This window comes from Chanos chanos, chromosome 16 (genome assembly GCF_902362185.1).
Source record: "Chanos chanos chromosome 16, fChaCha1.1, whole genome shotgun sequence".
NCBI classification, from domain to species: Eukaryota; Metazoa; Chordata; class Actinopteri; order Gonorynchiformes; family Chanidae; genus Chanos; species Chanos chanos.
This window is the reverse complement of record NC_044510.1, coordinates 2,111,128-2,137,257: the sequence shown is the minus strand read 5'-3', so window position 1 is coordinate 2,137,257 and position 26,130 is coordinate 2,111,128. Positions and strand designations below refer to the sequence as shown.

The window sequence follows — 26,130 nt, the reverse complement described above, 5'->3', positions numbered from 1 at the left end:
GGGAAGAAAAATGACATTGTGAACAAATGTAATCTAAAACACATTAGTCTAATATGACAGAATATGGCTGTCAGACACAAGGAGACAATCTGTTACTCCTGTCTCTGACCAGTCTCCCATCCAGTTCTCATGGGGTAAACTTGCATCGTTCATTTGAGTGTAGTCCATCGCTTTACCCTTGTCCTTCATCCCCTCTGGCCTATTTTTGATCACACACCAGTTCTACTTCACTCACTTATGAAACAGTGTTTTTTATGAACTACCTCCTCTACATCTAGTGTCTGGAAATATTTGGAAATGAATGTTCAGTTCATCTTCTGGATCTTGGTCTTGGGAAATAACTTTCAGAGTGTCCTGGTTTATTTGAAATTGTTTTAACACTGGTATTCCACCATATTCTTGCTTTAAAAGAACAACGATATATATACACTAGTACGTCACATGACAACCAGTTACCTCATGACTGCGCTGCTATTGTACTATTTTAGTCAGTAGTCAACTATTTTAGTGTAATGACCTCGCCTCCTCCCACACTGGCTTCAGCCATTCAGCATTCAGCGTCGCCGGTCTACTAATCATCAGTCTGATCAGCGCTCATCTCCCTCACCTGTCCACACTTTGTTTTCCTTGATTTTCTCCTCTATCTATTCCTCTCTGTTTGGCACGCTCTTCACAAAGTCTTCCCCTTGTTACGTGCACGGTGAACTCTGTCGGACGAATTCTAAACGACGAACTCTGACTGTCAAACTCTGCCGGTGGTTTTCTACCTGTCTGTTTCCAGCCTGATTCTCTACCCGTTTGTATCCAGCCTGTTTTCTGACCTGTTGTATCCAGCCTGCTCTGAGCCTGATCTTTTGTTTGAACTCTGTTTTGTTAAATAAATCCTGTGTTTCCCACTTGCTTCCCGCTCTGGTTTTGCCTTGTGAGATTTCGCAGTACACCACCAATATGATTGCTCAGCCGTACCTATTACTCATTTGGTTAGATAAAGTGTCTGCTATAATGACAAGCAGGATAAAAGTGAATAGGAACAATGACACACTCACCACACCAAAAAGCCCTTCAGCCTAAAGCAAACAGACTCATTTCAAACCATTGTGTCCATAAGCATTTCTCCATATCTTACTCAGCTTGACCCACAGTGTTGACGCACCCAAAGATACTCAGCTAGTCTGCTGGACTGACTGTTATTACTGATGTCATGAACTTCGGTTCATTCAGTGTTACCAACTACACCTAGGCCTGTTTAACATTTGTAAGGAAGTCAACTGTGCAAGTTAACGAATGACTGGTGTGCTTACTACTCTCAATCTTGAGGAAATGGATTTTTTTTTTTTTTTGCAAGAAAAGCATTCATCATGTCGACAAGAAATATCTGTATAATAGACTGAAAAGCCCATCAAATCCCATGATTTTGTAAGTAGTTAACCAATTTGATTATTTTCATGTATGGTTAAAACTAACTAGAATCCCGATGTTATAAAGCCAAGAACTAAAATGTTTTGAAAAAAAAAAGAGAATCAATGATGAAATAACTTTAATTAAGTCGTTTCATATGTGGGAGGGGAAAAAAGTTGATTTTGTGTAGTGGGCTGTAAGACTGAACTTTCACTCCATACAGCCAGCCCTGACTGTGTTCTGTCAGTGTAGGATCTGTTACAGTGGATATGACTGGCTGCTCTCAGGAACTTGAAAAAATGCCAGACAGCTGTTGGAGGAGCAGCACATGATAGTATCATCCAGCTTTGCTTTTTAAACCATCTTCAATGACTAAATACATTAAAAAAAATTAAAAATAAACAAACAACAACAAACAGCAGGTTTTATTCTGGCAGGAATTCATTCTGGAAAGAAAACTCTGTGATTTTACAGGGTGTCATGCGCTCGTTTTTAAATTTTCAGCTTTGGATGGTTCGCTGGACTGATTCCGAAACGGTTTGGCAGGCTAGATTGATGCACTGTGGACAACTACCTCTGGGCAGACAGTTGTGGAACAGATGGAGAATGTGAGGGAAGAATTGACAACAAATCAACAACGTTTTCAATATGGTGAAATATAATGAGACCATTATATCTGACTGGATTTGTGAACAGGACGTAGGTAGAAAGAGGATATATCTGCTTCTCATACATGAAAATAAATCGCTGGGAAGACTGCTGCCAAGAAAGCTTTTTTTTTTTTATAACTTGATCTAACTGCAAGTTATGCTCATAAATTGCAAATCTTTCTCAAAATTCGTTCTTTCTTAATTTGCACTTTCTCTACAGAGGCTGAAACAGTATTTGACACTTCTACAATAGTAGTGTTTAATATTTCTGAGAGTGAGTACTTTGTCTCACACAGCTACCTGTTAGAAACACGAATGGTTGTAAGGCCCTTTGGTTTGGTATGCTGATCTATCAAGCTGATTTATAGCTTGGCCTTTGAAACGAGGAGCATCTCTCTCTCGCTCCCTTTTCTCTTCTCTCCCAGGCATGATGATGATGATGGAGATAATTTATGACTCTCTGGTCTTTGGTACAGCGCCTATGGCTGGCTCCACGCCAAAGACGGTCCCAAGAGGTACCCAAATCCTCGCACAACCGAACACTCATGAACACACACACACACACACACACACACACACACACACACATCCCGACAGAGATATGCCCACACGCATGGAGCACACATAGACACACTACACACACTCGCAAAGACCACACACACACCCAAAAGTGTAAAGTGCACACACACACACACATGCTCACACATGTACATACACATACATGCAATCTCTCTCTCTCACACACACACACACAAACACACACCCACTCAAACTCGAAATCCATGAATAGCCTCCATGTGAGGCACTAATAGTAGTGAAGGTTCATGCCTGGTGAGAATAAAGACATTTGTTTTAAGTACTGAAAGGTGTTGGGTGGGGCAGTACCTGACACGGTCCTGACGATCTCGGATGTGTTCCTCAGGCCCACAAATGAAAACTGGTAAAGCCTCCAGGAGCGGATGTCTCCAACCTCAACAGAGCTCCTCTTCCACTTGTAAACAATCTCCTCCTTAGGATAGCCATCTGAGGAAGACACACACGCCGGTTTACACACGGCACCAGACCGAGAAAATATCTTTTAAATACTCTATGTGTTCAGCTCTATGGAATATGGAAACCATAGAATGTGTCGGTTTAAGCCGATATGCCAAAGGATATTTTAATAACTCAATATTATGTAAATCTTCGTTTAGACACAGCCTCTGTACAACAGCGTCTGTTTTTTTTTGTTTTTGCCCCTTGTACACTTGCCACTATAACTGCAGTACTTCAACACATCACACTGTTTATGTAGCAAGACTGAGAAGGGAAATGCACAAAAAAAAAAAAAAAAAAAAAAAGAGCAGGTGAAGATTCAGATGCCAAGCAGTCATTTAAAAGATGTCTCCAAAGGTCTTAAAAAGAGTGTAATCATGTAAATTGGTGTTAAGTCAGTAGTAATTGTAAGTAGAGCCCTGGCCACGCAGGTTATATAAGCTTAGTCCTAAGCAGGTAATGTTAATGTTCGTAACAATTGACCTTGGGTGCATGTGCGATTTTGGTCCAGAGTAGAGTGCAGTCATATCAGGGTTGAGACTAAGGGAGTTGGTTTAATGCCTCACAGACTTTCCAGGTGCCGAATTTAATAGGCTTTTAAATCAAATCCCCAATGGTCATGTTGTTGGCGTAACCTCCTCAGGCAAAAGGGAAAAAAAAGAGAAAAAAGGAAGGAAAACGAAAATCCTTTAGCTGTCCAAAATACGGTATGACATGTTCCCATCTCTGCTGTTCATGCTTATCGTCCCTGATAAGTTTTATTTTCGTTAACAACAAACAATACACCAAAAAACCCCACAAAAAAACATGACAATTAAGCAAGAACTGACATAAAAAATTAATAATATAATATAATATAATGTAATGTAATATAATATAATATAATATAATATAATATAATATAATATAATATAATAATAACCAACCTACACTTAAATCATCTTTTTCTTGTGTGTGTGTGTGTGTGTGTGTGTGTGTTTGTGTCATAGACCAGGAATGATCACTATGCAGGCCTTGTCTGAGGAAGACTGTAGGCTGTTGATGGAAGCCATGGATGGCAGAGAAACAAAATAATACTCAACAAAATCAACATACTTTTTTTCCATTCATATATATATATATGTATTTTTCCCGATCTGAAAAGTTAAAGAAAGGGATGATTTTTTTCTGCTTTTTCTTGTGTATCAGTGTTGGTGGCCATTAGATGCTGAATCACCATGGGGTATGTTAGAGAAGTCAAAGACAGCTAAAACAACGGGCAGGAATCACTGTCATGACATCTAAGCTCTGACATCAGCAGAAAGTGACACAGCTCTGTGAGTCCACCAGCGACCGTGACAAAAGTATACGTGGTGTTAGTAAAGGCCGTAGATGGGTATTACACTGAGATTAAAAAGAAAGAAAAAAAAAACTTTAACTCAAAGAGTAGATGGTTCTGAATCTAACACTAACATAAAACTGAAGCCTGGATCTCCAAAACAAATCAACAAGACTTGGTTCAGTTTAAAGTTAAAAGAAAAAAAAACAGAAATAAAAACCAATGAAATTAAGGAGAGAAGTGTACTATCATTGATCACTGTGTTGCTGTGGGCTGAGCGATTCGAGGACAGACTTCTGCAGGGTACAGCTAGCCCTGCAACGAGGGTATCGCTTTCCTTCTGATTTCAGTTAGAAACATCAGTGTTTCTCATCAATTTTACATGTGGTTTTCTTTTCTTTTCCACTGTTCTGTTTTTATGGATACAAACTCCCAGTTTTCTTTCTGGTTTCTCACAAGCTATTTAGAAACCCCTCCCTGGAGACTATCCCATGATGCATCTGTAGGCTCCCTGGCAGTGTCATTAGCATAAAAAAGCATGTTCCCTTTGCAGCCACAAAGAGAGAGAGAGAGAGAGCCCTCTGACTAAAGTTACTACCTGGCACCATTACTGTTGTGACTCCAACACAGGAGACTTCGTTGCATTGTCTGTCCTTCACGATGGGATGCTAAGAAAGGAGGACTCAGAATATAGGTTTTTTTTTTTTTATCAGTGTATGGGAGGGCATGTTTCAATGGTGTAGACAGAAAATAGAGTGGGAGACAGAGAGCAAGAAAGAGAAACACAGAGAGAGAGAGAGAAAGAGAGAGAGAGACAGAGAGAGAGACAGACAGAGAGAGAGGGAGTGAGAGAGAGAGGGAGTGAGAGAGAGAGAGACACACAGAGATAGAGAGAGAGAGACACACACAGAGAGAGAGAGAGAGAGACAGAGAGAGAGAGAGAGAGAGACTGGTAAAGAACATATGGTCTGACTTACAGCTTGAGAACTCCAGGGGACAGGAATGTTCATCCATTGGAAAGTTATACAGTTTAAGCTGGCACTCAGCATCAATAGTCAACCTACAGACAGACATCGGTCTCCAGTTACAATCGCCAACGCAAGCCAAGATCCACTTCATTAGAATGTGCTCCGTTCTCATTCCCCACACTGCTCAAACTGCCTCATTTCAAGACTATAACGCAATTAAGCAATTAGAATGTAAGAATTATGTTTAACATTTAGCACTTAGCTTTAATGTCAGAGATCCTTAATGGAAATTATCCACATTGTTTTCATTAACCACCCAAGAGCTTCCAGCACATTCCGCAGTATCCAATTATGGAGTTAAACCACTGGTCAAGCAGAATGCTGTGTAATGAATTAATTATACAAGATGCATTCTGGGAGAATATTGCATCAGTGCTAAAATGACATTGCATTGCTCTTTCTCTCCAGTGTACTTAAACTGACATTAGTTTTTACCCTGTGGTCTGGATAACCGTATCTAACTCTAAACGGCTCCAGCAAAATTACTGCTGACGAAAAAGTAATTGCACGCCAGTTACCCAGCGTGGAAGCAAATGATCAAAGATGCGCGTTTCTAATTTTCATCCAGGGCATTTCCATTCACTTAATTCACCTGAGAGTATAGAGGATCCGCCCATCGTTCCAGATACGCAGCATGCGATTGGGTGTGGTGATCCAGTGGGCGTCGGCCTTCTTGGAGTTGCGGAAGAAGGTGTCGGGGATCCAGATTTTTCCGACCATGTTACTGTTGAGACGCAAGACTTTCATGGTGCTGTTGAATTTCAGCCGCCTGTCATACCAGGTCTGGGCGAAGAAGATGTCGATGGTATATTCCTAATTAACAGACGTTGGGGAAAAAAATGAAACACGTTACACTGGATCACAGCAAATGCCAGCACTGAAGAGTGCTATAACTTTATTCACAAAAAAAGTGCTTCGTTTTGAAATCCTTAGTGTGACAAAGTACAGGTAATTTCGTCAGTTTGAGCTGACGTCCCATTTGTTCAGATCAATATCATTTAATTATTCTTAGTTCATTGGCCATGTCTTCAGTTTCAGCCAATGACAGAATGTATTCATGCACTTTTCTGCACGACGTGCATATTATATTATTATTGTTATGTTTGTTATTGTTATTGTTATGTTTGCTTTTAGACCCCCCCCCCCCAACATCAGCGGCTGCACATCAGTGGCTGCAACATTTAAACAAGAGGTCAGTCAAATAGTCCTTCAGTACACTTAACAAATACCAACACCCTGTCGTGCTACAAAGACCTTTTCAAGGCCAGAAGTTATACTCCCTCAACTTGAAGATTACATGTTTAACGGCCCAATAAATGGAAATTCATGTTTACCAGAACCATTCGCTAGTCCAACAACCTCCCTAAATTACTCTTCACAATTATTCTCTGATCGAGAGCAAAACAGAGAAGATTTTTTTTTAAAAGACCAACGATCCTCTGTCTTTAATTCTTCAGTGGATAAAAAGAGATGACCTTTCTCCACCAGTCCACATTAAACTGTTATGAAACTGTAGTGAGGGGTATTTCATAGTCTCATTTGCACCAATCATTCTTTGATTTGTTTATTTATTCTTTGTCAGTCAGGTCCAGAGGTTCAACATGACCTGCTAGTGAGTGATATAAATATTAAAAAAAACCCCAAAAACAAACAAACAAACAAACAAAAAAAAAACAGGATTTGTAGAGAGTGAGGACATAGAAGCATTAACAGTGGACTTGTCTCCCCAGCTAAGCCTTCCAACAATGGCAATGGAGCCCAGTCCCCCCCCCCCCTCCCCCCGCCCCCCACCAAAAGAGTCACAGAGCCAAGTCCATGCAATCACATTCTATTCATATTCCCTCAGTCTACTCGTCTTTTTTTTTTTTTTTTGAGCGAGGGAACTGCTGAAAAGCCAATGATCCGGTCCCCAAGTCTGTTCATTTTGATTCTGGCAGAATGTTCCGGATCGAATTTCACACCTTTGTCCAACCACTACAGCGGTTCAAAGGAAGAGACAGGCTGTTATTTCCAAGTCTAGAGATGTGCTTTTAGAAAGAGAGAGAAAGGCAATCACCCTATTGGAAGAACTAAGATACACAACAACAGGCAGTTCAAAAAAAAAAAAAAAAAATGACCAAGGAAATGGATTTAATGAAACAGCGAGTCCTCCGAGCCTCTAAGAGGATTAATAAATGTAGAGAGATGTCTTAATGGAATCATTTAATGTATGTGATAGTCATATTCATACTGTCTTTTGGATTCATGTTTCTGTTTTCTTCATCATTAACACTGATCATTTTATCCAGTAGGCTTCTCTTTCTTACTGCAGTACCAGTACAATTAATAAAATGGACCACACATGGATCAAACTGAAATATTTCTTAGAGTTCAAATAATCTGTCTGCCGGATGATGATTGGACGTGGTTAACTGAAATAATCTGCATGCTGGATGCTGATTGGTCTTGGTTCATATGAACAGAGCCAAAGAGTCACACGTAGCTCAACCATCCAGTTGGAAAAGATCATTTACGATCTTAAATCCATAAATCAGAAACAGTCCCTTACATGAATTGCAGTAATGGTATATTATGTGTACATGTGTATGCGTGTGTCTGTGTGTGTGTGCGCGCATGCCTGCACTGTGATACAGGCAGAGTCAACTCTGTGAGCGGGCAGTACCATAATCATACTATTTCTATCCTGTCCTATTTATATCACGCTTGCACTTGGGCTCTGGAATAGAAGCAAACATCTTAGGGGAAGATTATTCAGTCATGTTGCAAGCAGGCTGCATCAGTGAATCATGGGAGATATCTACCCAACCACGACAAATCTAGAGACTCGGACGTAGCCAAAGACAGACGCTCATGGGATTATTTGAAAAAAAACCAAACAAACAAACAAAAAAAACCAAACAAAAAACAAAAACAAAACAAAATAAAGGATATCACATGTATGAACTGAAATCAATTTTCACATCCTCAAAAACTCACTCCGGTCTTTGGTAAAGGTAAGCACAGACCACATACAACATTATTAAAATATTATTGGTAGTCTTGTCATTTTATTTAAAACCATGCAGTGTCCCTTCCAGGCAGTGTTACCGCTGATCTCTTGTTTTGTATATGTATTCCTTACGGACCAAACTACACACAGTAGTACCTTCTGTTTTATTGTCTTTATTTATTTATTTTTCTATTTGTCGGAATGTCCGAATGTATGGAGGTCACTGTGTCCTCTCGCTTTTGAGAGTGTTTTGTATTGTCATGCGGTGACAGGCTTTACTGTACAAACCCTGCTGATCTACTTTCATACCTGAGTGAAAAAGGACTTGACTTGGGGAGGTGGAGGAGGCACATACATGCTCGTACAGTGTTTGATTTGATACAGAGTGAGTTTTCTTGAGTTTTACTTTCTTTAATAATTAGTGGATTGAACAATGATGACATGCCATTTTAAGGAGGCGGGGAGGGGTGCTTATTAACTTCTCTTTCTTCTAAAGAAAAGTTAATAAGCACATAATCCTTTTGGGCAGAAAAATGGAACATCACCCTAGGAACACGTGTTACACCATGTTGAGATATTTGACCATTTGTTCTAGCACTTTCCGTTTTAATGAAGGGAAGCAGGATGATTCTTCATCATAAAAATGCTTCTGGGTCCATAATACTGTGGAATCAGCTCTGCTCTTGAATTTGTTTTTGAAATAGTGCCATTTGATTTGATCCAAACAGTGGTTAGCTCCGTTCACCCTTAAGGGAATCACTTACCATATTGATAGCATTTACTGGACCGATGCTGTTGACAAACATGTCCGTATGAATCACCGTTGGTTTTACTGAAGAGAGAGAGAGAGAGATGGAAAAAGAGAGCTGTGATGCAGAGTCAGGGATTTATCTGTGACAAACACAGCACATATACCGTAAACCATAAGTTATAATCATCAGTACAAGCAAAGACCACACCAAGTCGAATCAAATCCAAAGTCAAAAGGGAAGCTAGTGTGGTTGTGGTAAATGTGATTGTGGTACGATGTTCATAGTTCACGGCGGTGGTTAGTCTAGCGCGTCTTAGCTGTATGAACCATAACTCAGATCTGAAAATTCGATAACAGTGTGGCCCTTGTAGTCCATTTGATGTGTTACTCAGCCTCAGCAACATACGTTGGACTACATTTCCCATGACTGCTGATTACTCAGGAAATAATCCAAATTGTGAGGCTAGCCTGACTTTATAGCAGTAGGTGGACTACAGTTCACTGGCCAGCCTCGTGTCTGTTCCAGTAGGCTGCAGAGCGGCTGGGGCTGTCAGAGGAAATACGGCAGGACCGTCTGGAGAGCTGAGCGTCAGATTGGAGAGAGAGCTCCATCTTATCCACTGACTCATATTTACTGGCTCAGTGCAAAAACACAAAGTTCAACCCCACGATGCAGCCAAGCACAGGGAGCCTATATCCCACTCCCCGATGGCACATAACAGAGATACATGCGCGGCTCAGAGAGAATCTCCACTCAAACCTTCACTCACGCTGTGCAACGCAAAGCCACGCACTGAGTCGATCCAGCGTGAGGACAGTAACATAAGTCCATGGATCAATTTCTGCACTGATAACTCACGGAATGGGCTGTGGATGGATGGCTGTTATCAAAAAAAGCATATGGTTTGAATCATAATACTTTATTTATTATCATTTTTATAACCCAAAACGAATGAAGATTTATGTCCTTCTCTGTCCAATAAAGATGCAGATTACCACTGCGAGAAAAGAAAACTCACACGCCGTCTAGAAAAGTGAGCCGTGGCGACGCTGGTTCATTTCTATAGCCAGTGCCGAGGGTGAGAACGGCTGCACTGATATGTGAGAGGAGTGCGGAATTTGTCAGGTTTTTTTTTTTTAGTCACTAATAAGAGATCAATCAGTGTTTCTCACTGAAAGAGAGTGAGAAACAGATTTGCAATTGTGTCAGAATGTTTCATTCGGTGCACTGAAACAGAGAACCCGCAGCTGCATGAATAATGAATGAGTTGCACAAATAAACAGATAATTAAATAAATAAACAAATAAATAAATACACTTCAAAAAAAAAAAAAAAAAAATGCGGCCATTGCGTGCACTACGATAGTCCTCCAGTGGTTCGTGCTGGGACGAGAGCCTGCTCCGTTACCGCAGCAACCACAGCCCTGTCTTGCTGGTCGATTTCACCTCTGATATGACAGCAGGACGCCCTGTTACCGTGTCAGATGTGATGAGAACATAGCGACATTCGCCTTACCAAGCTTACGTTCCATGTCTACAGAGAGATTTGACATCAAGTCTTAAATGAGTCAGACCAGACATGTCGAATGTCTCACTGTGGAAAGAAAGTGACAGCTTACATGCAAATGGTGTCTGCAAACACTTTCCTGTTTGGCAATAAATGCCCAGATTCTTAATATTTTTAGATATTTCAGTTTTTTTTTTCTCCATCCCCATTTACCTCAGAACACACGACCATACACTGGACAACATGTCTCACAGAGCAACTCTATACAGACTGTTATAATCTTGTAAAACACTTGTTTCCTTACTCTAGACACTATATTGATAGCCATGTTAAGGCTGTCGATCATTTTACCAGCCACTTGTCTTTAGGTCTGGCATTCAACACAATGCTGCTGAGGCAAGCAAACGCACACTGCAATGAATTAACTTCATGGCACAGGGTTTACAGTTTCACTTCAGCCTCTAGATTTGAATCTGTAGCTCTGTTCACAGTTCAAAGTTGGTCGGATGCCATTTTGGCTCCTCGGTGGGAGTTTTGCAGAGTATCACTGAATCTGCTGTCGCGGTACGCCTAACTCAGATGGAGGTGAGAAAGCGACGTAATGGAGGCTGATCATGAAATGGATTGGAGATTGACATTAAACCAAATGCTAAATTTGTTTGTGGGAGCAGGTTCCTCAGAGGAGGGACTGAAGAATGTCCTTACCTCCAATGTCAGGCCGTAGCTTGTTGTCATAGCCTTGGAGCAAGCTGTTCAGGATATGTGTCACATCACTCTCATACACTTTAGGAGTCAAGACCCAGGTCTTATTGGACACCTCGTCCTCATCGTTCTCAGTTTGGACGGAGCTGAGGAGAAGAGTAAAAGACGTTAAAAGTGATTCTGACAGTAGCGTACGGGGCAAGATCAAAATTAAGACAATAATAAGGATGAGTGACAGAGACGTTTGGCAAAATTTTATGATGGACTATTTTAAGAGGCAGTGCCCTACTGTACCCCAGCCTAAACCGATCAGTCAACCTCCCAATCAACCGGTGAACAATCCCAATTACCGCAGCCTTCTACCATCGCCTGGCCACTATTAAAAATGAAAAATAAAGCAAGAGAATGGTTCAGTAATGGCACGTGGGGTTTGTGAATGTTCATTTACGTGTGAGAGAATATGAGTAGATGCACTGGTTTGGGAGCACATCTGTGTACTGCAAGAGAGATAATGACGGGGGGCAGGATAAAAGCCCAGGAGAAAACTGAGTGAAGAAGGTAATGTGAACCAGGCTCCCGCCTCTCATGCCCTTTAATGAAACATTGATTAAACAGCAGCTTTTTCCTCCTCCCTCTCCCTCTCTCTCTCTCTCTCTCTCTCTCTGGCTCTGTCTCTCTGTTATGATTTTAATCAGTTAGTTCTCTGCACTGGGTTGACAGGGGCGGTCAGACAGGCGAAGTGGACACGTCTCGCTGAAGCATCACTCGGCTTTAGAGAGGACTTGGGAAAAGGCTAATGAATATTTTCTGCCTGCTCTCCTGGCTGGAGTTCTTTGGGAAAATGATACGGTTCATATGGAGTGTTAGGTGGAGAGGGAGTATGGTGTTGAGGCTGAGAGTTAGAAGCAGATGAGTGTGCAATAATAATAATAATAATAATAATAATAATAATAATAATAATAATGCTGTAACTCCACAACAGAGGCACAGAGGAGTTCTCCCCCCCCCCCCTCTCTTTTTTCTCCCTCGTTGCCTTTCTCTTTTCTTTCTGTCTCACTGTCTTCAACCTCTCTTTCTCGCTCCATATCTATGTGTCAGTCTCAGACGTCTGAGAGCCTGACTGAGTGAAAGGTAGGAGCAATCAAACCACCATATAGACCTTTGTTTACATGCTGTCAAGATGCATTGGTCCATTTCACTAAATCACTTACTTTAACTATATGCCACTGGATGACGGTATCTTTCACATTTAATACAACTGTTAGAAACTCATGGAGAAAGTCAGCCGTATACAGTATCTGAGATCTGTTTCATAGTACCACAATGTGAACATATTCTTAAAGAAAACTCTACTAAAACAATTGGTTGAATTAGGTTCCAACTCAGAAGATAAAAACAGTACCAAAACTCACATTGTAAGGCCTTCGTTATGGATCTGTTTTTTATGTGTTTAATTCAAATTCCAAGTATATAAAAAACCTCTTTGTCATTGTATGCGAAACAGGATGAATGTTTTCACAAAACTACATTCACCGTTGCTATACCCAAGGCCATCGGAAAATGACGCGGTATCAGCATGGCACAAAATGGTGGTGAAGTGGAGTGGCCTCTAGCATTGGAGACAGAGCCTGGCTCCTGTCTATGAGGAGGCACTTTCCAATGAGACACAGGGACGTGAAAAGAAAGAGAAAAGGAAACCAAACGTTCAGGCACGCAGTGGATCTTGGGGCAGCAGTCAGCTGACAATACCCGAAGCAAAACCGTAACCATGGCATCACCGAAAAAACGTGAAATCACATCCTCGAAAAGAGCACACAATGAGAGAGACAGAGAGAGAGTGTGAGAGAAGAGAGAGAAGAGAAAGAGAAGAGAGAGAAGAGAAAGAGAAGAGAGAGAGAGGAGAGAGAGAGAAGAGAGAGAGAGAGAGAGAAGAGAGAGCTCAACAGGAGATGTGAGAGCCTCAAGAAATGCTTCGACAGGCAAGAACCAAGAGAGACAGGGCCTTCACTCCCTAATGGTTTTTCTATGCACTATGTTCTATGCAAAGCACACACCCGCGTACTCCACAGTCCTCTTTAGTGAGAGGTGAGTGTTTGATTGCCTTGTACTAGTCATTAAATCTTCATGACAAACCCCAGATAGCTTTTCTCTTGTCAGTCCCTGCATGAAGATGAGGGGAAAGGGGGGACTTAAATTCACTTCCAAATGGATTTAAAAAAAAAAAAAAAAAAAAAAAATCTTTTTGTGTGTCTCCGAACCAAGTTTAATGAGTCTTAGGAAAACAAGGCTCTTCACGCTTTGCTTTATTAGTTGGAGCAGAACTCTCATTCAAAGCTCCGGAGACTTCCGGAAAAGAAGAGAAAACATACTACACAATTGACACGTGTCTTGAATTTCAGCAGTTCATTTAGTAACGAAAAACCCTGGAAATAGCCCGTGGAAAGTCATGTCTGAGTGCTTTGGAGTGCATCAAAAAGATTTTACCTCCGTTGAGTACCCTCGGTTTGAGTACTCAAGCCACAAGTGCAGGATTTCTCAAACTTGAAGGTTTGGAGAATGCCAAAGTATTTTCAAAAGACACCTCAACATCTGAATTCCTCTTCTTTTACAAAACATCAAGCCCTCAAACTCTGAGGAACACCAAAAGAGAGGTGAAAAGTAACACATACTCTATCACAAAACGAGACACAGCTGCAAGTCCACGTGAGAACAGAAAAGAATCGATTTTCTAAATTGCTAGAGAGGTGACGTCTGATGTTCAGTGTTCTTATGCTGTGATAAAAAATTCATGGTATTCTGTGGGATTCTAAGAGCAGTAATTTCCCATTCCAGGTGCAGCAGAATGAAAGAGGCACTTCTGATCTCATTCTGATTAAAAGAAAAGAGTGGATGGTTTTTGAGGGTCCCCTTCATTAGTTGATAACATTAGACATCCCTTTTACATGGGTTTATCGCAGTAGTTTATATTTCTGAGATTACATCTCCATCCAACCTTGGCTGTCATATCCATAACATTTTCACCCTCTCTTACAGAAGCAACGCAGAAACAGCACAGCAGTAGAGTGAAATCACAGATGAGTACACATACCAACTGATACACTTCTCTTGTTCCATTTATTACCATCATAACAATGCCTGATCACAAATATATATATATATATATATACCTACCGACCTACACACACACACACACACACACACACACACACACACACACACCCATGTATGGATATTTAGTACTGATCTTTCTCAACACTAGTAAACCTTTCTCTGGCAGTATGTATATAGATGAGCATTATCAAGAGCCTAACCATCTGTCTCTTCCACCCACATATACATGAGGTTGTACATAATTCAAAGACAACATTTAAAGGGTAAAAAAAAGTGTACTGAAATTCTGACCTACCTTTAAAATAAGATTATGACAATAAGAGTTGAGCCTAGCGGCCTGAGACCACGTGCTAATCACATTGTGTTTCTGTTATTTCCCAGAGTTACTGAGCGTAATGAAAGTACAGTTTTGTTTATTTCATTCTGTTTAATAGGCTGCATGCAGATGCCCAGACAGCCTCTTAAGCACCTAGCCAAACTCTCATGACACTTCATTATTAGCCTCTTCATGATTAAACACAACAAGATCTTTCCCTCAAAGGACTTCTCCATCCGTTCTGTTTATTAGCATGCACGCGGTAATGAAGGTTCACTTCAGCGAGTGATAGAAAAAGAAAAAAGTAATGCTTTAATGCTTGTGTTTCTTCATTACTAGCACCCAAGATAATTGCAGTTAAGTAACTAGAGCCAAAATGGTGTCCTCGCTGACTCTGACCTGAGGACAAAGTCCTATTAAAGACACATGAGCTGACCTGTAATGGTCTGTAACTCTCTAATTAGTCCACCTTTCACCAACGCTCTATTTAGGGGACATGCTAATCCTGTCTAAACAAGATCAGGGGGATAAAGCACAACATGCTAATTTTAAACCAACGGCATTAGAATGGTGTTTGACACAAACCAAATTTAAATGTGCTCACAGGACACTGTGAAGCGCTGTCTGGCAAGGTTGGGAAAAGATGAAAAAGACATGAAAAATTCACTTGGTTTTGTTAAAAGGGATGAAAAAAAGGAACCTAAAAGGATGGAGGGGGAGAAACCATAGTTGAACCTAAAATGCAGCATGGATAAATCTTCTCCTTTGATCGACACCCCCACAGGCTGGGGGCTAAAGCATGAGTGGATTCCAAAGGAACTGGACATTCTTTCAGCCCCCATGAAAGATTGAACCAATTCCTTCATGCCACCAGTGTGTCTTTCTTCATTTTTATTCTTCTGAGCAAATAAAAAAAAAAAAAAAGTCCCTGTACTTGAATACTTGGCATGTGGTATTGCTCTCAGCTCATTTTTTGTGACTGGTCACTTAGAATACAAGACATGGCAGTTTGGATTTTAAAAAAAAGAAGAAGAAGAAGAAGAAGAAGAAGAAGAAGAAGAAGAAGAAAAGGTGTTGAGCTTTCTAAACCCTGATCCGCCCTTTCATGATAATGTTAAACCCACCCGGGGGGTGGGGGTGGGGGGGTTGCTCAAAAACCTCTGTGCCATCAAAGCTAACCGTAGCCTTTTCACGGCACAAAAGGAACTACATGACTTCCCGTGGTGTTACTCCAGATAAAACATTCTGCTGACCCCAAGACATCCCCTCGCACATGTCACCATTTCAGCTCTGTTGCTCATTCAAACTGCTATCTGATCTGTCCCGTGTCTGTCACTCAATATTGTCTGTTTCCTATGGGATTTTAGGACTGTGGTATTAATGACAAAAATGAGAAAAGAGCCTTCAGGCCTTTGGGGCCTTATCCCCTCATATCTGATTCACCTGTGAGAGGAACTACTTGTAAAAGACTTTCAAAAAGAAGACTTAAGATATTTAAAAAACTTCTGACAAAAATGGGTCTGGTCACCCTCTGGTGGGTTTGAATCCACCTGTCTGATTTCTATTGGATACAGGCTACTGTCAATCGCAAAGAGTTCACCAACAGTGACCTTACTCATCATCGATCTCTATTTCATACCTCAGATGGACTTTGAAGACCATTCAAACGGTGTATAACTGATTTGCATATGGTTTAGGATGACATGAACTGATTTGCATATGGTTTCTCTAACTTATGGATAATATAATTCTGATTTGACTTTGTTATAGACATGTAAAGCCCTTTGAGACTATAAATAGTGATTCTGGGCTCTAAATAAACTTTTCTTCTTCTTCTTATTATTATTATTTAGAAGGACACACTTGCATGTAGGTAGGCCTTGTAGCATTTGGCCTAAAGACAGGTGACCATAACATAGTTAGAAGTCCAAGTGTCTAACACCTTAAATGACCTGACTAATTACACAAGCAAGAGTAATTCCATTTGTTAGGCTTCTTTACTTTTGTACTTTTGCTACTGTAAATGAAACTGTCAGTCGGAAAATGAGGATTCTCCTCAGGTCAAGGACTCAAGATGATACAGACAACACACTATATCTGACAGGTTGGTATTACAAATACAACAGATGTCGTCATCATTAACTCTGGTAATCTCTTCAGAAAAGAGGATCACACAGGGAGCTATGGGGCTCTGGGGGGGGATCAGGACATTCTGCCCAATCAGAGACCACGATTGAGTACGACGCCACTGCCTAGAGTCACAATCAGAGCCTACTTTCTGCTACTGGTGTCTTTTCACTTTCTCTGTTTACAAATTTGACGTGGTTAGAACATCTCTTGGCGTTCCTCTCCCCTGGGAGCCAAACTCTCCCATTATCCAGCGTGGGGAGACAGTTATTCCAGGTCAGTCGAGTGACAGTGCATTAAACTCAAGAACAAACACCTACAGCATCCACAGGATGCTAAAATGGGAACAGATACTTGTTCGGTCAGACCCTTTCTGTTCGCTGATATGGGTGGGAAGGATTTTAAAGAGGGGATACAGTTATACTTCCTCAGTGAAATGCATCAAGCACTTACCCAGGACTGCTCTAGTCAGTCTGCATTTGTATTAACATACCAACTACAATATGAGTCTTACTGTGAGACAAAAGAATTTCTAATGAGGCAAATGTTGAGGACTACTTACAACGGACTTGGCACAACATGTTATAAATTAAACATCATGTACATAAACATAAGCTTCAAAATATTTCTTCTAGATTCAAAATACACAAATGGAAATAAATTACTGAAAAATAAGTAAATGTACAGGGGATCAAACGAATCAATGAATACTAAACAGCGAAGATCAATTAAATTATGCGTGTTTTGCCATTGTGGCTGCATAAATATTCGTGTGAGTACTACTGTAGCATGCTACTGTGGTTTTAATCTAGGCCATGGTGCTTCGTGGCCGCCTTTTCTGCAGCAGAAAGCGCAAGGAATGGGTAAACGACGGATCTATCGCCCTCCATTTTCACCCTAAAGGCATCACAGACTGATGCGAGGCGAGCCCTCAAACCATCCGTTTCCTTCACAACTGTCCATATTTTCTTGAAGCGAAATGGCGTCTTAGTGCTGCAAATATAGCCGCGATGTCTTTAGGATTTCACAATGAAACACACAAACGCGGTTTTTCATAGCACAAGCTCCTTTTTGTTCGATATCGTTGCGATTTAAGATCCCAACACTTATGATTCGGCCCTCTGCTGTACGAGACCGTACGAAAACACGTCTTGTATTTTCAAATTCTCATAGAAACCATAAGAAGGTTAAGCTTAGAATAATATTACTAAACACTAGGTAGGAGGTCGTCTACAAATCAGACCGGTTTTTCATTGGAGTTGCACAGGAAGTGCATACTCCCTCATCCAAATACATTCAGGGAACGCAGTTTTTGTACTAAATTAATTAAGGAAAGCATTACTGCTGTGTTATCAGAAACACAGAAAATGTAAGATATAAGACATTTCCACCGTGTATCACCGAGCGTCAGAAAGAAAATTTCGTTCGATACCATTTTCATAGCATTTACACCCTAAATAAATTTCTACATAAGCAACAATAGACGCTCGACATATACATTAAAGCCCTTAAAGCCTGAATGCTGAATGCACTACGTTATCTTTTCGTAGTAATTTATAGTTTATATTGATACCATATGGAAAATGTCCTGGCAGTTCATGAATAGCAAGTCTTTCAACCATGTTTCCATTACTTTGATTTCGAAAAACACCGTTATATTCCCCCACTGAAAAACGAAGAAGATTAGATTCCAACGCATTCATTCACCCAGTGAGCGAGGTTATAACTCTGTTTTGTGCAATACAATGTTCTGCTGTCAGTAGAGCGAATATCTGTCGCAGATAACAGGTTTACGGTGGACAGTTACATTAGAAAATGTAAAATAGCAATTGCTATCATTGTCAACTTACCTTAAAGGAAGATTAGCAATTAGAAAAACCCAAAGAAACATCTTAACAGGGAAGGCGGGTGTCGCCATAGCCATCGAGTATTTACACGGTAAATTGGAAGAAGCCAGGATCACCATCTTCCTTTCCTCTTTATTGCAGATGGACGTGTCCTTTTATTTACTGTGTATCTTCGCTATGACACATTACGCACATAGCGGGTCGTGTTAGCATTCGGTTCTGAGAATTTCGACCTGCGGTATGGAGGTAGCTACCACAAAAACGATTAAAGTGTGAAATCCTCTCAAGTTTAAGGTATGACGGAATAGTCAAGAAACAATAAATGACGCAAAGACGTCTTTTTTCCTGAATACTCTAAAATCCACGAGCCGGGAAACACACTGGAGCCTCAGTCAGGATGCAGATTAACTCTCGGGTCAAAGAGGAACTGATGCACGTTGCCGCAGCACAGATTAACACATGCGTGGTTTCAGTGCGCGGTAGCATAACTGGAGAGAGATAAGATAAATCTTAGGTCGATGCTATTAATAAAACCTTGAAACTGTTCCGTCGGTGAAACTATTCAAACCGCAGTAACCGTCAAAGCTTCAGTTAAGACATTTTACAGAAAGCAGCACTGTACTTTGTACGTAATATTTGATATTGTGATCACATGAAAGTGTTAATTTGTAGTTGGAAAAAACATGACTTTAGATAAACAGTGCACCTGGCGTTTATAGTGCGAAATAATGCGCGCGTTCGACCTGTCAGTGAGAAGTTAGATCATTCTCATTCATGTGTTAAAGAACACCACGACTCACTAATACACACACACACACACACACACAATCTCTCTCTCTCTCTCTCTCTCTCTGTCTCTCTCTGTGTCTGTCTCTCTCTCTCTCTCTCTCTCTCACACACACACACACAATCGCACTAAGTTACATATGGGGCACTTGATCACGTCGAATTTGTTGTCGCTTTTTAATTCCTTCTGTGTAAACTTATCTAATGTGCTATGCAGTCCACGCGCATCCACAACATGCTAATGTGAATATTGATTTTATTCCCAATGATTTCCAAGTGTAATTTAGGAGTAATCACAGTCTCTCTCGAGTTTTCAGGAATGCGGTTTGGGGTAATGCAACGGGAAGCAGTTTTTCCTTAATTTACAATAACCACGCACCTTGAGTGAAACACTGTACCATAATTTGAAGTTTAAGGAGATTTCCTTTTTTTGTTTGTAATTTATGTAGTTATATTTGTCTTTATAGACACAGCATGTTTGTGTACTCGTGCAGAGTAGAGTTCCCCTTGGACTTTATTTTGAGGACAAATCGTTTTCCAAACCCCCCGAGTGTGCTCTTGGCCTTTCACAATGTTATGTTATCAGGACCATGGACAGAACCGCGAATCACTCTGTTTCAGGACCACGGACAGCTCTCGTTGTAATTCGCTATCGTCTCCTGCTCAACAACGTGTCACAGGATCCAGTGTGCCGACTGTATTTTAGTCTTACGTTTGCAGCCCATGAAGTGCACAGTCTGGCCCCTATGTGAGCGCTATTTTGCATGTCTGTAATATACACAATTTACAATGTATCGAATCTTGTCCCTTCGCCAGACAGGGTCGGTAATCACACTGACACCCATGGCAGCGTGTTTTGTTTTCAGCGTGGTACTTTGTGGTCATAAGTAACCTGATCTGATACTTAACAGTAAGTTCGCTTTTAAAACATTTAATGTTGATATTTCCAAGTATACTTGGCAAAAACGTCACTGGAAACATGATGCAGCTAAAATCAATGCCGCTGGACCCCCCCCACCAATGCAATAAGATGCCGATTAGCTACTGCAGGATCTGAAAGTAAGAACGACTGGTTGGTAAAAAAAACCATCAGTCGTGGTCTTGTTCTGTATATTCAAATAAAAGAACACAGGGTCTACATAGTGACAAGGCTGTCATAGCAAGATTTTTGTAGACTGCTAAAATAATCTGTTATGAAATAATGAAAAAAAAAATATGGCTATAAAGCTGCAAAAACAACTACATAAAATAATTTATTAGACAAGTGATAACATGTATATGAAGCAGACCAGTGATGTCTTTATCAAACTCTTTATAAAATAACGTTTTATGATCAAAAATGCATCAAATATTTCATACTCAGCGTAAAGTGAAAAGTATGTTGAAGGTCACATGTTTTTCAGTTCTAGTACATGCCTGAGTTCCAAAGAGTGGGATAGATTTTCATTCGTTGTTGCAACAACCAAACACTTACACACACACACACACACACACACCCACACACACACACATGTACGCCTAATATAATTTGTCTAACAAATTATCTTATCTAGTCTGAGTCACTGGGACTGGGGAAGACACAATGTCTGCATGGTCTAACCCGCTCCTGAAGAGAAATCAAAAACGGATTATAATTCACACTGGATTATTTTTGGTTTGTCTGTGACGTCAGCCAATGTGTCAGAAGTGTTCAGCTGCTCTTCCCACCCTTGCACTTTAGGGACAATCAGGTTCCGCATGGGCTGATGGGCAGGGCCAGCGATGACCGTCATCCTGTAATACTTGTCCCTACGATCCTCTCTGAGGGACTCATCTTATTACACTAATCAACGCAAACAACACAATAACTCAGAAACAACACAGATAACACAACCTCTTATTGGTCTACAGCAAATATATATCACCGGCTAACTGTTGCCACTGTTTCAGGTTTTGTATGAGGTCCATCCTGACAGCTCTGGTGTGATATTCATATGCATATTTAGGTCAGTTAATGCTGTGTTAGAGTGCAGAAAGCAGGGTCTTTAAATATGGAGAAGAGAGTGAGAAAGCAGAAAAACACAATCTTGGAATATGGAGAAGAGTGTGAGAGAGTAGAAAAAGACAGCCTTTGAATATGGAGAAGATGGGGAAGAGTACAAGTGAGCTGAAAATAAACTGAGAAAAAAAAACTGCTGAATAAAGAAAAAAAAAAACCTGAAGTGTCAGAGGAACTTACTCATCAAAAGTCAATACCACCAGATGTGCCCTTAAGCCCAAAGACCAGGGAAAGGCAGAGAGAGAGAGAGAGAGAGAGAGAGAGAGAGAGAGAGAGAGAGAGAGAGTGAGAGAGAGTTAAAAAATGCATTGGGATGTTGGCCAAAATCCCTTCAACATTTCCAACCCCACACACATGTAACGCGACCGTCATGCATATTTGAACAGAGGAAGGTCCTGTGGGGATGAACAGCTCTTCTGCATTACCACCCGGACAGACACTGAGTAGCAGCATCTCATCCTGCCTGTACCTTTTCTCACCAGTGATAAATGTTGTGAGTTCACTTTTCCATCAAATCTTTCAACAAATGTCATTGTTATGTATAGATGATGAAGTGCCATGCATGAACGGAAAACAAACAAGCGCTAATTTGAAGCTATCCAGGCATTGCGTTGTTGTTTTATCACATAAAAAGGACGTTCCAGCAATGTAAAGCTAGTCATGCAGGCATTCCAAATCACTAAACAGGGTGTTGAAACCACTTCAGAGCCAGACTAGAGCCAGAATTAAAAAAAGAAAAAAAAAGAAAAAGCAAGCTGGGTGACTTGTTTAATTCAGTTGCTGGATGGGCAATAATATGATTAGTGCTGTTAGCCTGAAGCACTGCTTTGAAATGTCATTTTCGTGCAGTGGCCAACATGTGAGACGCTAAGAGTTTTAGGTTATGTATCACCAACCTAATGCTTAAACTGACTAGAAATAAATCCAGAGCAATTTCAACAAATTATGAAACAACAACAACAACAAAAACAACAACAGCAACAAGAAAACGCCATTTTAGACCATGTTTACATAAGCTAGCAACTTTTGCCTCCTCAGTGACCTGGAAAACTCCGTGAATTTCAGCGTAATTAAATGATAGGACTGCCGTCTTCAGCGAGCCCTGTTTTAGCTGATGACTCAGAAAGTGCACCAGTTCTAGTTAAGTAAGCATTCTGGCTCCCTCTCTGATTGCCTCACAGTTGATGCACATTGAGTGTCATAAATTCATTCAGAATTCGTTCCAATAGTGTCCTATTTAAGGAACAAAATGCTGAAGGCACAATGTATCAAATGTGATAATGAATTTGTATTGCCAATAGGATCTGTTTTTACATTTTGGATTAGTTGATTTTAGATTGAGTTATGTTGCATCCCAGTGGGTGTTTTCAGGAGGAGATGCCCATGAACAATAACTAACTAACAGTAAGATCGGTTGAGCTTTCACAGTAGGCTAAAATGATATCAACTGAGGTCCCACAGTGCGCTAAAATTACAACTTTACTTGGGCCAGAGCAAGTCACTCCCCCCCCTGGTTGGGATTGGAGGATTAGGGTAAACATGCATACTGTTATTTTACAACCCACAATAGGCCTCAACTAGCTGGCCAAAGAATCAGTCTAAGGTGGAAGCCTTGGGTTCTCTGTGTCTCCGCATACCACACATTTATTTACTTATGTTTTAGTAGCCCCACAAGACATCCTAAGATATTGATAAACATTTGCTTGGATTAAGTTTTTGTTAATATAAAATTGTCTTTAATGATTCCACCCATAGCTGTTTACTGTTCTGACTCCAGCCAGCAGAAACATCATCCTGTGGAGGACAGAAGGTCCACGTTATGCCGGCCATCTCCCGACGGGCAGACTCACTCTCAGGAGATGGAGCAGAGCCATGAAGAGCAGAACTAAAGGTAAGAGTCAATAAAAGTCATTTGTAATCATTGTAAGAGCCTTTGAGTCTTTCCTATCACCTCGTAATCCACTGAGTACGCAGTCTCCTTTCAAAGCTGCTACGTCTGCATTTAAGATCTCTATCCAGTTAAAGGGATCTGGTCCCTGTTGCATCAAAACAAAAAAAAAAAGACTTCACACCCCAGGATACTGCCCCAGGAATCCTTTTCCAATGCAGAATAACTTTTTTTTTTCAACTTGTTATGTAAAGGACACAAGCATGTGATAAACAAAAGGGTTTAATAAAAGCATGTAATGATTGCTTCAGGTCTTTTTAATTTATTAGTTCTTTTTAAAGAAGATTTAGAACACCTTTCCATTTTAGCTGTCCTCTGTCCTCTGCTGTGAAAAACCAGGTAGTAAACTAGGCGCTATGACTAACATAGCATGCTAATGCCACAGCGTTTGTTTACACTGCTCTTAAAACAGTCACACTGGTTCCCTCTGTACTCCCCTGTGTGAATGTATATTGGAATGAAAGATTTCATATATATAAAGTATAAAAATACATACATACACGCACACACACACACACACACACACACACACACACATATATATATATATGTGTGTGTGTGTGTGTGTTTGTGTATGTATCAGGGTTAGCTGGTAAATACCGGTTTTTGCCTGGTAAAATTTGTAAAAAACTGATACATTAAAAACTTGCCAGTTTGATTTCAGGCGGCAGAGGACTTTGCCGCAATAAAAAAAAGAATAAGATAAAACATTACCTGGTACTCTACAGGGTACATTTGATGCCATGCAGGCCTAGCCTTTATTTTAAACAGGTTACAGATGTTACAGGTTACAGATCTTTCATAATAGCCTACATTTTAGCGGCTAACATTGAGGTTTTGCTCAATCATTAGGCTGCTGTTCGTTTTGCTGAACCGTTACTGGTCATTAAATAGTCAAACTGATTTGAGGTCGTTCTCATTCTTTCGTCAATCTAGGTGTACATTATATTTGCGTTTGTAACATAGCCTGTTATTGAAACGTGACCAGTAAGTTTCAGATTTGTCCAGTAAAACAGACTCTGTTGGAACACCGGACCAGCAAGAAAAAATCCTAGCGGAAACTCTAATTCATATGTATATACACACAGAATATGATTAAATAATTTATGGGCGGTATTCTGATCATTCAAGTCTTCTAGTGTTCTACTATTTCAATGAATGCTCAATGTCATTCCTGACAAATGTTTTCACATAAAAAGCAAATATTTGATCACAAAGCATCACAAGTGTTAATAATCCATTCTATTGTTCTAGTTAAGACACTTTGACAAGTGAGCAAGGAAAGGACCTACCGCTAAGATGAAACAGGACAGAGGACTCACAAGAAAACGACCAACTGCTGAGAGGAAACAGAGGACAGAGGCAACACAAGGGATTTAAGAATTATTTTATAACACAAGTCCTCTAAGAAATGGCTTCCATTTAAGTCAAAGCCTTAGAGTAATAGTACACTCATGTTAGTCACAGAATAGGGACACATACCTCAAAGTAACATCCGATATTTATTTTCCAACCCCACTGTTTATGGAAACAGCGAGCTGAATTCTTTCTTCCTGGTGAAGTTATTAAGATTAAATTTAAAAGCAGCATGAGTTTTGTCCGCGGTGTAGGATTTATTAACGGCTATTTAGCCAGTAATGTTTGACAGCAGCAAAACCATGAAACTCATTTCCCTGTGTGTCAAGGAGGCTTATGACCTCTGTCATTATGGCATGTTATGTTGATCATTATTATTTCTGTTTGAAAACTAGCAGAATCTTGCAGTAGGAAATCCCTGGGGGCGTTTGTCAATTTTAGGTTTGCGACTTTTACAGTGGTGTCCAAATCAGAACTGTTCCTCATATTGTAAACATAGGTTGGGTTAAGACACATGCATGAGTTCAAATATATATGAACATATTAAAGCTGGTCAGTAGAGATGGCCTGTGTCTTCCATTTACAGGCACATGTGTAGTTTCCATGGCAATTTGCCCAGATGTTTGTTCTCTCTATTTCTCACCCCCCTACCAAAAAAAAAAAAAAAGAACCCCAAAAAAACCCAAGAACAAACACACAGGAGAAGATATCACCCCCTCCCTCCCCACAGAGGGTGTGGAGGGATTCAAGGGAGATGCATTTCAATATCCAAGTTATGAAATTCGCAAAAATAAACATGAAAAGTCTTTTCATATTATAGAATAAACATGAAGTATTTTTCAGGGCGTTCTGTATGATACGCAGAATATTTATTTTTTGCTCATATGACTGAGAAAAGATATATGATTGACAAGCTGATAAAGGACACTAATGCAAAGGGATGGAGCCAGTGATGAGAAGTTCCATTTCACATTAATGAGTCTGGGTATCAACCCCATATGAGTTGTTAGGTGAAGTCAATATGCATTAACACTATTTAGATGCAGCTCATTTCCAACAGCGTTCACGCTATAGGGGTCTTCAGTGATAAAAATCAACTGGCTACATTTCCTTCAGTCTAATGTACTGCCAGCAATCATGTGCCCATGTCAAAGACTCCACACTCATTCTCCTCTTAATGGCTCCGGTTGCCAGACTGAGCTGTTTCCCACCCAACACCTGAC

The 26,130-nt window shown here is 40.4% G+C and overlaps 1 protein-coding gene across 1 annotated transcript in view; it reads right to left on the bottom strand.

The window, feature by feature from the left end:
• gabrg2 (gamma-aminobutyric acid type A receptor subunit gamma2) overlaps nucleotides 1-18,898 on the bottom strand; it is a 39,673-nt gene extending 20,775 nt beyond the window's left edge. The window contains exons 1-6 of the mRNA XM_030794033.1: nucleotides 18,783-18,898; nucleotides 11,382-11,524; nucleotides 9,183-9,250; nucleotides 6,022-6,242; nucleotides 5,379-5,461; nucleotides 2,934-3,071 (exon numbers count right to left, since the gene is read on the bottom strand). Of these exons, the coding sequence (XP_030649893.1) occupies nucleotides 2,934-3,071; nucleotides 5,379-5,461; nucleotides 6,022-6,242; nucleotides 9,183-9,250; nucleotides 11,382-11,524; nucleotides 18,783-18,898 (769 nt within the window). The remainder of the gene's footprint in view (nucleotides 1-2,933; nucleotides 3,072-5,378; nucleotides 5,462-6,021; nucleotides 6,243-9,182; nucleotides 9,251-11,381; nucleotides 11,525-18,782) is intronic.
• Between the last annotated feature and the right edge of the window lie 7,232 nt (nucleotides 18,899-26,130).